This window comes from Gobio gobio (genome assembly GCF_949357685.1).
Source record: "Gobio gobio genome assembly, chromosome: 6".
NCBI classification, from domain to species: Eukaryota; Metazoa; Chordata; class Actinopteri; order Cypriniformes; family Gobionidae; genus Gobio; species Gobio gobio.
In genome coordinates, this window is record NC_137102.1 from 41,690,254 (window position 1) to 41,708,055 (window position 17,802).

Here is a 17,802-nt window from a genome sequence, read left to right on the forward strand (position 1 = left end):
CACTGAGCCATTGGATTTCAACAAAAATATCTTAATGTGTGTTCTGAAGATGAACGGAGGTCTTACAAGTGTGGGACGGCATGAGGGTGAGTAATAAATGACATTAATTTTCATTTTTGGGTGAACTAACCCTTTATTCTAAGCTCTGTCTATGAAACCAGGCCTCAGTATATTACTTTGACACCACTAAAGCATTCAAACTAAAAACTAAATTTAATAAATTTGAAAAACTAACAATGATAGAGTGAAAACTAAATCGAAAATAAAATAGAATGAAACTATTTTTTAAAAACTGTTCATTTGTAAATGTGTATAAACAGCTCTGGAAAAAATTAAGAGACCACTTAACATTGAGAATTGAGAAATCAATTGTCTCTTAATTTTTTTCCAGAGCTGTAATGTGTTATATATTATATTATATTTTACTTGTTAAATGTCATTTATTATAAATTATTTATTATATTTATTTATTTTTTGAACATTTTATTATTAATAATATTTTAGGTGTATTTTAATTATTTATTTTGGCTAAGAAAAATATGATTATTTTAATGCTTTGGAAAAGATTTTATTAAATTAATTAATTCAATTTAAAACTATAATAACCTTGACTAGACTTGACTGTTCAAAACCCAGTGTGCTGCCTACCATTAGACACCCAGTATATGCTGTCTAGGCAGACAGGTCACTAGGTTTTGAAACACAGCCAGCGTCTCCATAACCACACAGACGGGGGGAGACACTGTCCTTGATGAAGGGGAAGAGGGCTGGTTCTGAGCAAGCTAAAGTGCCATGCACAGAGGTCTGGCGGTGAGGGTCTGATTGTCACATTACATCCACACAGCCACCTGTGGAAACTCTGAGTCACTTGTTCTGGCACTCCAGCATCACAGATGTTTAGAGTGAACATTTCACCCAGTAAACTGATGAGCCTGTCTGCCCTGCTTCCCGTACACACACACACACACACACACACACACACTTAACACTGATTTTCTTGATATGGACACAAGCAGATGAGTGCGCATGTGTTGTTTCTCTTTACCGTCACAACCCATGTAAGCTTAGCGTCTGAGTAATGACCTTTCTCGCACACACATATGTCTGTTTACAGTACCTTCAAAAGCCGTTTGACAAAACCGTAAGCACCTGTTTTCTTGACACTCTTTTGATCAGTGTTGTTAATGTTAACCAAATCTATTTAAAAAAAATTAGGTAAAGCTTCAATCAAATATGAATATTAGATGAAAATCCTAAAATTTAAAAACAAACTAAAATGTATAAATGAATAAGTTATGTTGAAGTTCTAAAACTAATTTAAAATAAATAAACATAAATATTTGGGGGGACAACAAAATCTCACAAAATTGCTAAAATAACACTGTTGCTGCAAAGGCTGCAAAGGGGTCAATGGAAAACAAGAGGAAAAATGTGCCAATTATTTAATTTTGTAAGAGTTTCTAAAAACAATATAAATAAACACCATCATATATAGAGGATATATGACATCAAACCCTGGAAGGATCCTTACAGCTTAAAATAAAACTAATTGAGAAACAGGAAATCCGTTCAAAAAAAATTCACAGAAGAAGAAAGGAACAAGAAAAAGCGTCAGGACATGTGCAAGACGTTGCCAGACAGCGACGTGTCGGGAGCTCGGCAGTTAACGGCTCGCCATGAAAAGAGAAGGTGTCACTGACTCGCTCACATTTCTGGGAGTTTGATATCTCACCCTCAGCCGAGCGGAGCAGAGACGATGCCTGGGGGAGTTTAGCGTGTGCGTGAGAATCAATTTCATTAGTGTGTGTTAAGCATAAGCGAGTTGAGAGTTACAGTGTAACTGGCTGTATGTGTGTCAGGGTGAGGTCAGTCTGTGTAGCAGATGTGATTGTATGACTGACAGACTCAAGGTCTGTTTCGGTACATGAAGTGTGTGGAGGGGGAGGGCGGAAGGAGGAATGCGGTTTGGGTGCTAGACGAGACACCAGACGGTATTTCCGGCACACTTGCATAAGCACACAGGAGAGACCGGGGCTGTTCTTCCTCTCTTAGAAAGAACAATCATTTGCTCACATCGGTACTAAACTAAAAATAATTGTGTCTACTGGAACATTACCGCACTGTTAAACCATTAACCGCTGCCACTTGCATTTGAAACAAACTCTGACAGCACCCAGGGGGTCAATCTTTGTCTAACATGAGCACAAACAACAAAAAAAGCTCTGGCTTGCTGCCTTGGTCAAGGGGGTCATGAGACATGGCTGGTCAATGGGAGTGAAAACAATCCAGACCTTTTTTCCCCAGCTGACTTTTCTATAGATTCTAGTGCACTAGTACACTTTGTTGAGTTTTGTTTCAAAGGTTGCATCATGAAAGTGGAAGAATCTCTAGTGTTCTGGCTTTAAATTTTGCAATCATGCAATGCGGGCATTTCCCAATACAACGACATCACTAGATTTTTTCCCCATTAAAAAGGGAAACTGTTTCAGATGTCACAAACACAAATGAATCCACCTTGTTTTTTACATGGAAGTAAGCCATTTTCTGCAATTCATTCGCCGAAATGACTAAATAATTAGAAGAATAACAAAGTGCATTAAATGGTAAGACTACTTGACAAACAAAACAATTGTTTTAAGTTACGATATTAATAAATTAAAATAATATGATAAATACCAGTTTGCAGTGTCAGTAGAATAAAATGTTACACTGTACAGCTAAAATAACTGGAAGCAGATCACACCAGAAGCTTTGTATATTCAAGTTAAAAATGCCTGTGCGTGAAATAAAATTAAAACTAACATGACTAGAAAAAAATAAAACCTTTTATTAAACACAATGCCACTAGACAGCAATAAGAGAAATTAACATATAGCACTACTTCGACAGCACTAAAATACTAAAACTAAACTAACTTGAAAACAAAAAAATATGTAAAAACTAAAAAAAAGTTATGTAAACTAAACTAAATTGAAAAAACAAACAGAAAATAAAATGGAATTAAAAACCAAATTAGCATTCGTTAATGTTGCATTTTAATTGTACATTTATGTTCAATTTTACATTGTTAATATTATAAATTGTATGTATATTTTAATTATATGAAAATTATATATTTATAATTATAAAAAAAAAAAAAACTGAGACAGGAAGCCTTGCACATTCAAGGTAAACTTTAAGGTTGTGCTATCCCCATCCACCCCCCCCCCCCCCCCCCCCCCGATGACCCTCTTTTGACCTGGGAGGTAGATAATGTACTTCCCTTTCAGCCTGACCAACTGGAATTCCTTCCCTCCTGTCATACATCCCCACCGAGCGTCACCTGTCCCGTGCAACCCCATAAAATTAGGTCAACACTAGATTATCAAAACAACTACAGCCTTGCCCAGACAATAGCAAACAGTCTCCTCAGCAGACTATCACACATTACCATCTGGTCACACACGTGCAAGTCCATTTGTGAACATGAAGCAAAACTTGACCTTAGTGAATCAGCAAACATGGAAGAAAAGACAAAAGACACTTACTTTATCTAGAGGCCTCTTTAGTTGGTAGTGAAACTTCTCCTTCATCTCATCCAGCAGCTGTTTGAGTTGGGGCTCTTCCGGCGTGCCCTCATGCTTGCGGCCCAGCTGTAGGTAGCAAGGCCACTTGGCCGAATCGAAGCCCCAATGGCAGGTCCTCTTGTCGGGGGACTTGTGCGAGTGCATTACAAAGTTCTGTGGGGAAAACAGCAGCTGGCATTCCATGCACTGAATGCAAGGAGCGTCCGGCTGGACGTAGAACTGGGGCACAAACAGGCCTTGGCACTTGCCCAGACACTGGTGTTCCACATGGAAACTGGCCTCGCTCTCCTTCAGCAGGCCTTGGCCTGGCAGTTTGCTGTTGGGGTCGGCCGAGAGGGCGGCACCCGGGCGGAGCAGGGCGTTACAGAGCCGTTGGGCATCAGTTAGGGTGATCAGGCCACAGGAAGGTGCATTGAAAGGCAGGATGCCCAGCACCTTGAGGATGTGGAGTTGCTCGGCATCGCATCGGGAACAGTAAACATAAAGTTCGTCGCAGACAGCGTTGATCTGTTGCAGAGAGAAGTCTCGCAGCACTGAATTGAGTACCTGGGGCAGACAAAGACGCTTTTCGCCGCCTACAACAAAGCAGGAGATGGACTCTCCTTCGAGGAGAGAATGAGTGAGCTCAGTGGAGCTGTCAGAGGGAACCAAGAGCGGGCCGCCTCCAAGGACTGGGGGAGACGGTAGGGGAGCCATGCCAGCAGGAGAGGCGCACTCCTGAGCCGATTTTGCTGAGAAGGCAGCAGGACCTCCCAGGGAGCTCTGGCTGCTCAGCGTGAACTGTGCCAGAGTGTGCTTGAGGCCAGCGCTGAGATCTAAAGCTTTGGAAGCCCCGACGATGTGGAATTCTCTTTCCTCAATGTCCATTTCCGAGCTGGCATGTTCCTCACGCTCCTTCTTGACCTTCGGGGGTTTGGAGACGCTCTCCAGGCTGCGCCGTTTCAAGTACATCTCTGCCATTACCCGCTTTTTAATGGGTGCATCCTCCAGTCGCTCCCTGTACAGCCGCTTCATGTTGCCTTTGAATGACGTCAGGTCTTTGAATGGGGTTTTCAGACTCATCTGAGGGCTGGCCATGTCCGTACACAGATTATTGGTCTTGCTTGGGAGGAAAATGTTCGGCAAAACTGACACCTTTGGGTTGGGTCTTCTTTTCTCACTGTGTTAAAGGTTGCAAATCCTTTTACGTCCAGCTACATGCATGATTGTGACAGAATTAATAGTTTGACGAGCTTCCTGTGAATGAAACAAAAAGAATGAAGACTTGTGAATATCTAATTATAGCACCAAATAGCATAGCATACAGCACCAAATGGCTTTAAAATTTCTAAGCAATTATGAATCAGACTGAAGCCTCACAAATGCGCATGGAAGGAATATGCCATTAGGGCAAAAAACAAAAATCAACCAGAACAGTTTTAGTTTTTAGCACATTGCTAGAGAGAAACATTTTCACCTCATCAGGATAATTTAATTTGAGACTGATCGATCTAGGGCTAGTTTCTCAGTGTTTTAGTGTGTTGTTTTTCTCTACTGACAACATGCCGAATCCGTCAATAATCACTAATAACGTCGGTTTAACACAGAGATAACTAACAGCAACCGTAACTAACAGTGAGCAGCCATTTAGTCCAGTCCAACCACAGCAGGCTTGAAATAAGATGTAATAACTGTACACCACCACATCTGTGAAAAGATCAAATCACACACGCCATCTAAATAGAGGAAAAACTGACTAGAATATTTTGATCGCAGAAGCAAAAGCCTGACTGACATTGACGGAAACGGAATTTCCGAGCATGAATATCATGAAGGCAAAATGAGAGATCACAACCAAATGCAGCGCATGTCAGCGAGGTTTCAGTTAAAACCAGCACGAAAAACGAGTTCAATTCCTTATTCACAACATGCGTCTGTTTCACGAACGGTGAATGCGTAGCGGCCAAATTTAACACGTCGCCGAAGCGCAAAAAAAAATCCAGTTCCTTAAAATCAAACGTAATTTTCGTCTGGCTGTGCTTTACCAGATTTGTGTGAAAGCTCGCACACTGACCCTGACCGCAGACGTCGTTTCGTTTCCTCGTAAAATAACCATTTTTCAGAAACGCTGATAAAATGCTGTCTATTTTTAACCCTGAACGAAAGTGTGACTCCCCGCAAGGACACCGCGGTTCTGTCCCCGACTCTATCCGTCTCTCGCCTCTCCTTCTCCGGGCACAGCTGCGCTGAACGCCCGCGGTGTGACATTCACCTACCCTGCGACCCTCAATGTAACTACAGAAAAACTGGCCACATATGCCAAATCGAAAGCTCGGATTTTAAACTCATTATATGGCTATAGGGCTGTGAATCATTTGCCAAGCCATTGAGACTGACACCTGACCTCCCCGAAAGCGTTAAATTGCTGTCGCCCCGAATTTGTTCCAGATTTTTTTTTGTTTAAATAATAAACATATTATAGATAATGTTGAACCGGTTAAGAATTTAAGTCAAAGACATTTTCAGCACGACGACGCGTCTTTTAAATGTGAATATGAGCATGTTGAGAACTGAAAACGTCCCTTTTAAACGGCACATCAAAAAACATAACCTCACAAATCCACACGCTACATATAACCAAATTACCACCGCTCAGCAACAGCACCTAAACCGGTTTTACATCTGAAAAAAAAACTGGCTCGTTCGTACAGACAGCGTTAGCAGTGCGGCTAGAACATTTAAACCCTTTAGCACGCGCTAACAGAGCTAACGCTACAAATCCCGTTGCGAGCCCGAAATAAACACCACTTAAGCATAGAAAACCATCAACAACGATTCAGAAACATGTAGAGAATCTGCTGGACTATTAAAAAAATGAACACAGTGTATAGGTGAGCCTGTTGTCGTTTTTTAAAGGGACTTGCCTCAGGATGATCGCTCCAGGTCCGCTGTCTCGCTCTCTCTCTCCCTCTAGTCTGTCTGACCGTCAACAACACGCGCACAGACTGAAACCCTTCAGACAGCTCGAGCGTCACAGCGAGAGCGCGCACTAGCAGAGCGGATGTCGCGCAGGCGTGTCTGTCTGTCTGCCGCCCTCCCCCAGTGTCTTGTGAAGTTCAGACCTGCAAGATTTAAGTTTTTAGTGTTGGATAGTAACTTATTAAATGTAATCTGGATTACGTTATCAGATTCCAAAAAATGTAATTAGATTATATATGATATTTTAAAATACTACAGTAGCCTACTTTTCTATTGATTACATGTTATTCTCACAAGCAGTAAACTATTCATGATTAATTGATTCTACTTGTTTGTTATACATTTTAAATGATCCTTTCTATAAAGGTCTACTGCTTATATTATGTTTAGAAGGTCTTCCAGGTGTGTGGAATTATTGCACAGACCAGCCACTAGTCATGAGCCTGTGACTGAAAACTGAGCCACGCATTAGATCACTGGATTTACACAACAAATCATTTTTGTTTTCTCAACATTGCATATGTAATCAACTCCTGACGAACACATTAATTATTATTTGAACTATCTCTCAGTGAGACATTGCAAGGATTATTGTCTCTAAAAGGCTTTTGTCTTTCAAACACATTAAAATGTAGCAACACATTCAAATTATTTCATATATGCAATGCAGGGATTCCCCAACTTTTTGTCAGCTAAACCTCTTTGTATATGTAGGCAGGCTACTTGAAGTAACTCCTTAGATTTTAAGTTAATATAGGTTAATAGTAAATAATAAAATTAAGTCAATAATAAATAATAATAAAATTAAGTTCACAGTTCTCTGATGTTGGTTAATGGTCACATGACATGCAAACAAATTTTTTAAATTCTTTTTTTAATACAAAAATTATTACAATTATTAATTTTAGTGACATTTTTATGATTTAATTACTTAATAGCTTTTTTTTTAAACTCACACAAACCTCAGGGGTTCCATCACAAACCCCAGTCGGGAAACCCTGACGTAATGTAACAAATGGTCATTTGTAGTTTGTGTTATATGACAAATTAATGGAAGTTTTTTTTTAAACCAGGTTTCGAAATAAGGGAGTTTTATTGTCATCTGGATGTAGGGACATTCTAGCTATATATATATATATATATATATGGGGTAACTGCTGAATTTGAATCAGTTTGGTGACAGAAAGAAAATGGGAATTAAAAGGTAATCACAGCCACTTCCCTATGATTTAGCATGATTTATGACGAACAGTGAAGGAGCAGATGTCTGTAAATGTTTCACAAATAATGACTCGTCTGAAATGTTTCCTTCGAGTGAAATTCTTTCGATCACACTTTTTGGTATACGCCTGAGCAATGAATCGACAAAGACATAAAACATGTAGTGTATAGCTCTGTAGTCATTTAATTATTAGTTATATATAATTATCTTTATTATTAATATAAATAGTTTTCACTTTAATTTTAGTTTATTTTTCTGTATTTTATCTGCTTGTCATTTTTTATAATTTTCTTGTAATATTACTATTTATGTTTTATTTATTAATTTAGTTTCAAGTTCAGTTTTAGTTTTTATTTATTTCCCGTAAATCCTTTTTAGTCAAAATTATTTTATTTAGTCGCCAAGAAGGTGAAGTTTTTCATCTAATATTTATATTTGATTTGATTTGATTTCAGCCTTTTTCAATGAACATAAATGTTTTACTTTAGTTTTTAGTTTTAGTTTTAGTTTTAGTTAACGGTAATAACCCTGGGCTGGGGCATTTAAAATGAAAATATATCATGGAGGGAAGGTTTTACGTCAAGAGATTTTTCCATCTTGTGCTGTAACAGCTTAAAAAGAACATTATCGGATATGATATTTGAATTGACCTAATTATAAACCACCCAGACATGTTTATGGACATTAGTTTGAGTAACTGTTATATGCTAGTACAAATGTTGTGGAGGCTTTTGCCAAGGACATTAAGTAATAGCACTAGAACATTCTCTGTAGCTGAGTAATGGCCTGGAGCCAATCCAGCAGTTTGCTTGGTCCACGGGGCTTCCACTATCCAGTGTGCTTCTTTTTTTTTTTAATGAACCCATGATGGGGTGCTGGGATCACCTTTGCTTTGGTATCCATCTCTGTGTGAGCCATTTGTTAGGTGTCATTTAAATGTTAAATGAGAGAGGCAGAGCTATGAGGGCCTGAATTCAGCAGCCCATTCACAAACACCAACTGCATTAACACTTTTAAAGGCTTCTCCACCACACTGACCCAGGTCATGTTCAGGCAAGATTTGAATAGTTTTGATGTGCTTCGAGGTGTTGTGTTTTTGTTTAGACTGAATACTCAACACAAAAGAGCAAGGGTTTACATTGACACCTGCATTAGAAAATCGAACCTTTTTGCATTTGCCAGAACATGCAAAATGGCAAACGTTTAGTAGTATTTTTAGTGTAACCTTTTATGATAATTATATTAATTTGGGGAAATTGACATGGCATTTAAGCAATGACAACAATAACTCATCAATAGTTAAATGATTTTATAGTTATTATATGTATATAATGCTCTTTAAAAACACTGGTGTTTAAATAATTACATTTAATGTAGTACTTAAAATGTTGACAAACAAAAAAAAAAGCAGCATGTTACTTGTCAACAGCCCACTTTTATCCCTTCTAACTGTGATTTGAACATGACTGACATCATTTGCTGGTTGGGTATAAAATACAATTTTATGAGCTCAATGTCACCAGCCCGTGTAAGGTTTGATGCACCAGTGATCAAGGCCCATTTCAGTGGCGTTTTCACCATTCGCTGCAGATAGCAAGGTCAGCAGATGCATTATGAAAGCAGGTGCGCCCACACACACAGTGTGCTGTGCCTGAACTCCAAACACTAGCGCATTGATTTTTTTTCCAGAGGGTAATAACATCATCCCGGTATTGTGAGGAGTAATTTAAACTTAATATGGGTAATTACTCACCAATAGCTGATAGTTCATTTAAAGCTTGACATAATGCTGTTTGCGTGCAGGAGAATGAAGGATAAAGAATGCCAGGAAAACGGATTAAGCGCTGACGGGCCACACAGTTAGTCAGGCAGCTGTCTTCATTACAGACTATGGGACTAAGCCCTAAGCACCCCCCTGAGGACGAAGCTTCAGAGAAAATCTATATAGAAATGCATCATCAGACAGCAAGACAAACAAACGCTTATCGCCAGCAGTACTGTTACAAGTGAGGCACACTTGTGCTACCTGCTCTGAAAAGGAGTTCCGGCTTGTTGTTTAAACAGACCATCTAAAGGAAGCGCACCTGGCTCCCTCCCTCAAGACCGATACAGAACGGCAGATGTATTTTGTGTAAATACAAAGAATTTTAAGGAGCAGAGGGGGTGCTTCTATTCTATGCAATACAATGCAAATCATGCCATAAAAGCTACAAATGTCATTATTTTAAAACAAAACAGAACCTCTACACTAAAAGAGATTGTGTCTTTAACTATGTACTAACATTATATTAATCATCTGATAGACCCATTTTGGACCCACTTTATATTAGGTGGCCTTAACTACTATGTACTAATATTTAAATTAATAATTTGATACAATGCACTTATTGTGTACTTAGATTTAAAAAAAAATTGCCAGCATGTAATTACATTCTGTAGTTACTTTTATAATTACACTATTGACACTTTCCGGTTACACTTTATTTTAAGGGTTTTGTTTGTATAACAAGGACACTGTAAATTAAAGTGTTACCCACTTCCCTTACACCCTTAACCTTACCCACCACACCAGCCCCTAACTTTACCCGTATCCCACCTCAAGACCAGCAAAAGTGTTTCGCAATGTGAACACAATAAGTACATTGTACTTCTGTTTTGATGCAAGTACATAGTAGTTAAGGCCACCTAATATTAAGTAGGACCTACATTTTTTTTACATTGCAATTATATTTAAAAAAATACCTCCATGTAGCTACAGCTGTGTAATTACACTATAATTACACTGTTAACCCACCGATACCACCAAACCTGTCCATAACCTTTTCCACAAAAGTAATTGCAGCAAGTGTTTTAAACACAATAAGTACATTGTACCCAACAATTATTATTTTCTGATGTATGTACATAATAGTAAAATATATATATTTTTTATTCAGTCCATCACCACTAATCAAACAAGGTCACACATACTTTAGAGGGCAACTCGGCTCTTTCTTCCACAGGGAATTGTGTGCCCTGCTCTCCCGAGAAAGAGGACACTAAGACAATGTCACAGAGCACAGTCTGATGCAAAACATTCATCGGTCCTCAAGGATTTACAGTAATGGCCAAAGTCATACAAGGTGAGTGGTTCCACCGGCGTTGTCAAAGCCAGACGCGTGAGGCGAGGTCCTCAGCCATCTGGCAAACAAGGTGCAGCTCCGCACACAGGCATGTGGCACGCATCACAGGAAGAGGATTGCAGGATTTTTTTTAAAAGTCAGATTACGCATGCAAAGAGGCCACCAGTTCATATTGCTGCACTCAATTTTCACATGTTTACATATCAGAAAGAAAGATTATTATTTGATCCAGGCAGCTTAAGCCCAAAGGAAATTACAGCAATGAAATTGTTTGATTGATGTAGGAACTTGACATTTTTTGAGCTTCATTTGTTTAGTCTACAAATATGTGACTTGCGAGATTGGTACTGACATTAGCTATGGAACAATGACAAATGTTCACTTTCTTTACTGCTAGCAGGTCTGATGACTGTTCACAATGCTGAGGAAGAGATGTTCTACCAAATAATAAAATATGCATAATGTAGAACAATTATTTGTTTTATGCAATCCTTTTGGACAGGAAATTCATTACAATTAACAAGAGTCAAAGTCAGGTGTGAATTCTGTCCAATCACAACAAAACAAATTGCTTTCACACTTGAGAGAGAATGAGTTTCCTTAAATACTTTAATTATGTGTTAACAAAAAGTGGTACAGTTTATTCCAGTCAATAGATAGTGTTTTTCAATGTGCATATTTATACACAAAACATACACACACACACACAAAAAAAAAACAGGTCCACTTCAGCCCCCTGGTGCTTCTTTAAAGCATATAAGCACATAGTTTACTTTTTTCTAGGAATGCATAGAGGGCTTTAAGCAATTCAATCATTTCTAACACCGGGTTGCTAATGAGCTCGACGCAGCTCGAAACCAGTGTGAACATCTGTGAAAATATAAGCAAGTTGATACATGCATGGCGAGGAATGAGAGGGAAATGCTGTTTATGAGTAGCCTGTGTTTAATGTCATCATTTGGTCATAATAGTCAAAGGTCCTTTCAATGTGACACACAAACAAAAATGAGTCCAGACATGATATGTTTTCAAAACGCACCACTTGAAGAGCTGGGCGCCATTGATGGGGCTGTGAAGGGTAAACACAATCCAGGACCCCTTAGTACATCATGCATCTGATCTGACTAGAAATCACCCAAAGGGACAAAATCAACCCAAAAAAGAAGAAGAAGCAGCTTCTTAGTGACTGTGCTGAGAAACAATGAACACTCGTCCATTGACACTCAATTTGTTCAATATATAAAAAAATACATAAACGGAATATCATAACCAGAAAGGCAATCACATTTAACAAAAGAGCAAGAAAAAAAAAGACGAAGAAAAAATGAGAAATACTTTATACATGCAGCAGTTGAAGAGTAATAACATACTTTTACCTTGTCCGTATGGAAACCACTGACAGGAACATATTAGTTTTAGTGTCTTATTTTGGTCCTGTGTTGAAGAAAGCTGTTGTATTTCATGTCTAATTTCTCCCTCCTTCCCTCTCTATACAGAAAACTTCTCCATTCACAGTTTGTCAGTATTTACAACAGTGTTCATTAGAGTTCCTTGCTCCGTTCAAACAAGCTCAATACCACTTCAATCAAAAGCGAGGCCACATGCCCAATCATCTTAAAACTTATGGAAAACTCTGATTCAATACATTGTGCACATTCTATATAGATGACAGTTTTCTTAAATAATAATAATAATAATAAAAAAAAAACAATAAAAAGTATTTTTCTTCCTCACTCTACAATTTGTTTTCTGAGAGGCAGAACAGATAATCAGAAACAAATGTTTTCAAGAACATCCCATGTGGTATAGAGTTTAAAAATGGCTTACTATATATGCTCAATGGATTCTCTTTAATATATACAAATAAAAGGTGTATCGGACATCATTAGCATTAGGAGGTCCTGCGTACCATCACAGTCATTTTTTTTCTTTAGTTCGCAGAGTGTAACTTAAAACTGACATTCCAACTACGTTGGTCATCGCGCAAAGGCACTGATAAGTTTCATTTCATCAGTGCTGATTTACATGATACAAAATAAATCAAGAAAAAAAAATTGACTTAAGGACTAGTGGTTATAAATGGCAGAAAGTGAAAGAGGTTTGGCAAAGTTAATGTTTCATCTGGTCCCAACAAAATGAAGTCAGGTTTCTGTTTCCTTTCTTCTGGCCATGCAAATAAAGGCAGCAATGATATGCACGTAACAGAAGCAGACAGGCAGTTCACACACACTCCTCCGCCGACATCAGCAGAGGGTTGATGTACTCAAAGCCTTCAAACTCAGACTGGTCGATCTTCTTTACAGCATCACTGGGAGGGAGACAAAGAGATAATCAATCAGTCTTAACTGCTAGAGCACATTTAACTCACTACGGCTTTCAAATAGAGAGCAGGCTGTAAAATATCTTCCTGGAAATCAGCGGTATATGTGCAAATGAGGGAATCCTGTTCACAGAACTATAATGTGTCATCAGACATCGTAAATTTGAGATTACTTCCTGATGAAATCTGCATTGCTGTGGTAAAGATCTGAAGCAGATTAATGGTGCCTGAGGTCTGAATCAGAAAGCTTGAGGCGTGACACAGACAGATACACATGGACAGACACTCACTCATCGTCAGGCGTGAGCTGAATAGGCTCATTGGTGAACTGGGCATCAAAGTTGTCCAGCCCAAACTCGCCAGAAATGTTGGGCTTGAAGGGTGGGACCACTTGCTTCTGCTCCATCTGAAATACAGTTAACATGAGTCAAATAACGACTTTGACCGTGTCATAAAGCAGTCTCACGCTTAAGAATGCAGTGCTCGTCTTACTAAATATTAACCATTAACTGCATATGGCTATATGAATAAATCCTATTCCTATTATCCCCTTTTTGTTAGGTCTCCAAGGAATAGCACACAAACAAAAGTATCCAAAACAAAGCAACTTAAAGGGGTGGTAAACCACGATTTCACTATTCTAACTTTAGCTAGCGTGTAATGTTGCTGCTTGAGCATAAACAACATCTGCAAAGTTACAACGTTCAAAGTTTAAAGCAAAGGGAGATATTTGCTTTTAAAGAAATCAGTTTCTAAGGACTACAGCAAACGGCCAGCAGGCGACTACAGACATTCCTCCAGGGTTGGTGACACCACCAGGCTCAATATTTACATAAACCCCTCCTCCGAGAATATTAAATAAGGGGGGGTGAGGCCATTTTGTATCGCGGCGCTGTTGTGGTATAGTTAGGCTGGAGTGGTGTTGCCGCGATGCCGAGGAAACGCTGTTATTTTCATCCGGATTGCAGGTCTGGGGTACTTGCTCTGTTCAGCCTTCCTTGGGACGGGGGTGCGTTGAAGAGTGTTTAACATACAACATGTTGCACGTGTGTATGAGACAGAAGGGAACAGGCGCGCGCGGGGCTCCCTGCAGCACATCTCACGGAGGAAAACATCCACCGTCTTCGCGATTTCAATGCCGGATTTGCACAACGTCAGCTGCGTGAAAAAAACACTGCCGGTGCGTGGATGCACGACGCGCGCGCTGCACATTTCACGGAGGACAACTTCCACAAACTTCGCGAGTTCAATACAGGATATGCACAACGGCTTGTCCTGAAAGCTGGATTTACAAACAGAAGCTGTTTACGGGCCACAACCTGTAAGTCTGATTTATATTTCATCGATGTGTTTTCCTGTAATAGGTTGTAGCAAGGAAGTAAACAGATGACAACGCTGTTCTGCAAACCAGTCTGTTAAATGCTCATTCATACTTAACGATATCCGACGAACACCTAACGTTACAAACACTAACGTTAAAATCTCAACAGCGAACCTGGCATTAGTGTAAATGATTCTTTGATTAGAGCTTTTATGTATTGTTTATCTACAGGCATGCTAAACATGGTTCTGTGTGTGATTTGGCTAACTTACTAGTTAAAGCCAGTGCTTAGTGTTCGTTTTGGGTTAGTTCTTGCGACAGATATTTGGCTATAATCGTTCTAAAAATACAAAAGTTAAAGTGCCATTCAGTAGCGATCATTATAGATCCGCAGTCTTTACTTTTGAGGACTGAACAGGTTCTGCTCGATCATCTTCACTAAAATGTTCTGGGTCTGATTCGGGCTCATATGGTTTTATTGACGCAGTTGTTTCTAATACTGACCAAAGCACAGTTTACTGGTAAAGGTAAGGGGCGTGACGTTTCCGACAAACGCGCACTAGGCGGTTAGCGAATCACAACACACTGGGCCAGCTAACCAATCAGAGCCCATCGCGTATTTTTGAGGGACTGGCTTCATACAACCCGGAAAGCATCAGACCGTTTTACAAGGAGGGACAGAGCAGTGTAGAATAAAGGTCAAATATATGAAAAATAAGGCAATTTTTTTTAAAACGAAGCATGAACACATGTTACAGTGCACCCCACAAACACAGTCAAGCCTTCAAAAGAATGTGTTTTACCACCCCTTTAATTTATACATACATTTTTCTGTAATTGATCATGATTAATCGCAATTAAAAAAACATTGGAGTTTTTAATATTTTGATATTGTAATAATTTCAGTTACTCTCCAAATTAATGAAGAAACAATTTAAAGATAGCATATTTTAAATATTTGTTGTAATGGCATCTTTTTATGAATGAAGGCCAGTATCACTGATACGAATATCTCTATGAAACATTAATGACGTTACATTACAGTATAATTGAAAGCTACCAATTTCAACATTTATTAGGCTTTAAAAAGATAACTTTTTATTTCATTGAGCTTAAAACAATCTTTACATAAACCCATTATAATAAATGTTATTTTTACCCATGGCCTTCCCTGTTAGACATAGTCTACACAGAAATTGAATAAAGTTATCAACACCTTTCTTAACTGCATAAATAATACATTAAATATAGATTAATCATCATTAAAGCTACAATACAAATGTTCTTAGATGAACATTAATGACAGACATCATCAGTGCTGCTGTCACTTTAAGATCGGCCTCTGCCGAATATGACGCGGATCTGACGCGCATCTAATTTTCTCACAAGTGACCCTCGAATAGCTCCCTAGCTTCCTAGGTGATGAATCAGTATATTGTGTACATGAATGCGGACAACTCCCTGATCAGTCCCCTGACTACTGAACTAGGGAGCGGATTGAGACGCACCCACACAGATTGACATACAGCGTGTTCTCTTTTGTCTTGTCGTGCTTAGATTGTTTAAAAGCATTTACATGAATAAAAGCGTGATCATAATGTAACACTAGGCAAAAATTGATATAAAAACGGATGCTGCGTTAATTGCGTTAAATATTTTTAATGCGTTAAACTGAAAAAAATTAATTGCCTGTGTTAATTTGCCCAGCACTAATACACACAGTGTCATCAATTGTTTTTGGAGAGAGAAAAATAAGTGTCAAAAATGGCAGAGAAATTAAGTTTTAATTTAGAAATGTTATTAATAATTATAATAATAATAATAATAATAATAATTAATTACATTTAAATAGTACTTTCCTCTGCATACAAAGTGCTTTACATGGAAGGGGGGAATCTACTTAACCACCACCGATGTGCAGCATCGACGGCGACGATGCGACAGCGGCCATATTGCGCCAGAACGCCCACCACTAGGGATGGGTATCGAGAACCAGTATCAAATTTCCCAGATCCGGTGATCCGATAAGAAACGTGCATTTCGGTTCCACTTATCGATTCCTGTGTGCGCATTTTTAATGTGATTTTAAACCATTCAAGCTCAAAAGACTTGTGCGCTGTTTTCTGTGCTCTGCACATATCCAAAACATACACACAGAAAAGGTCATTTTAATGTGATTTTAAACATTCGAGCGCAAAGAAGACTCGCACGCTGTTTTCTGTGCTGCAGACACGCACACGTGCACACAGAACGGCTTCTCATAGTAAATAATGCGCAGTCAGTTATGTCTTAAGACAGTTGAAAAGAAAAGATTAAACACATGTGTAACAGTATGGGATCCATGCAGCTCCTAAAGTGACGGCAGATTTTCCTGATGCCGTCTCAATGATAACGTTAATCAAACAAAAGACAACTTGCAGAGTTATTTTACATTTGATTACAGTTTGTAAATTTTGTACAGTCTGTATTTGAATACCTGAACATTTTTATTTAAATCGTATCTTTGTTCAATAGTATTTATTTGTGCAATTGCTAATTAGTTTATTTGTTCTTTTTTAATTACTGGGTGTTTACTTGTCTTTAATGATGCTTGAAATTTATATTAGTTAGGCTAGTTGTTTTTGATGTTTTTTTTAAACCACATGCATAAGTTCCTGGCCTGTTGATTTTTGTTCATGTTATTCAGCTACAATGAAACGTTTTGATGGAGACTTGACTGATGGGAATGATATCTCAGGTTTTTTACTTTATTGGAATCGAAATTAGGAATCGTTTCGATAAGCAGAATTGAAATCGTTAAAATTCAAACGATACCCAACCCTAGTATTGTGCATTTTTCCATACCATTATTTTTTTATTAGTTGTTTAATCATTTTAATGGAGCCGGAATCGGAACAGGAAACGTTAGGCGGAACCAGAAAATGTCTCACAATTCCCAACCCTACCCACCACACACCAACTTATAATTGTAATATTAATTAAAACATATAATAATAATAATAATCATCATCATTATAAAATATAGTATATAGTAAATACAGTGCAGTTTAGTAATACATTAGTCTTTTTTCTCTTTTCCCTCTTTCTTAAATCACTCTCAGCAAGGTTTTAACATTTTATTTAGGTAAACTGATCCTTTCCATGGCTTGTTCAGTACTGCTCTTAGTTTGCCCTTTCTTCATGCTATAAACCTAACAGTAGGCTCTGCTGCAAGGCAAAGATCTGCTCCCCCTGCAGACTGCCTCGGGCACTGCAGCCTGTCTGAGAAGAAAGTGTAATCTGATCCCTTCAAA

General features: G+C 38.5%; 2 protein-coding genes across 3 annotated transcripts in view; both read right to left on the minus strand.

Annotated features, from left to right (window-relative positions):
* The window catches only part of skila (SKI-like proto-oncogene a), a 33,317-nt gene extending 26,742 nt beyond the window's left edge, over positions 1-6,575 (minus strand). Inside the window, exons 1-2 of one of the 2 annotated variants that reach the window (XM_079818685.1) lie at positions 6,470-6,575; positions 3,528-4,802 (exon numbers count right to left, since the gene is read on the minus strand). In XM_079818685.1, coding sequence (XP_079674811.1) covers positions 3,528-4,643 — 1,116 coding nt within the window. In that variant the 5' untranslated portion in view covers positions 4,644-4,802; positions 6,470-6,575. The remainder of the gene's footprint in view (positions 1-3,527; positions 4,803-6,469) is intronic. The other variant, XM_079818684.1, reaches the window with a different exon arrangement.
* Positions 6,576-11,450: 4,875 nt separating this feature from the next.
* The window catches only part of prkci (protein kinase C, iota), a 46,937-nt gene continuing 40,585 nt past the window's right edge, over positions 11,451-17,802 (minus strand). The window contains exons 17-18 of the mRNA XM_079818690.1: positions 13,479-13,594; positions 11,451-13,176 (exon numbers count right to left, since the gene is read on the minus strand). Coding sequence (XP_079674816.1) covers positions 13,089-13,176; positions 13,479-13,594 — 204 coding nt within the window. The 3' untranslated portion in view covers positions 11,451-13,088. The remainder of the gene's footprint in view (positions 13,177-13,478; positions 13,595-17,802) is intronic.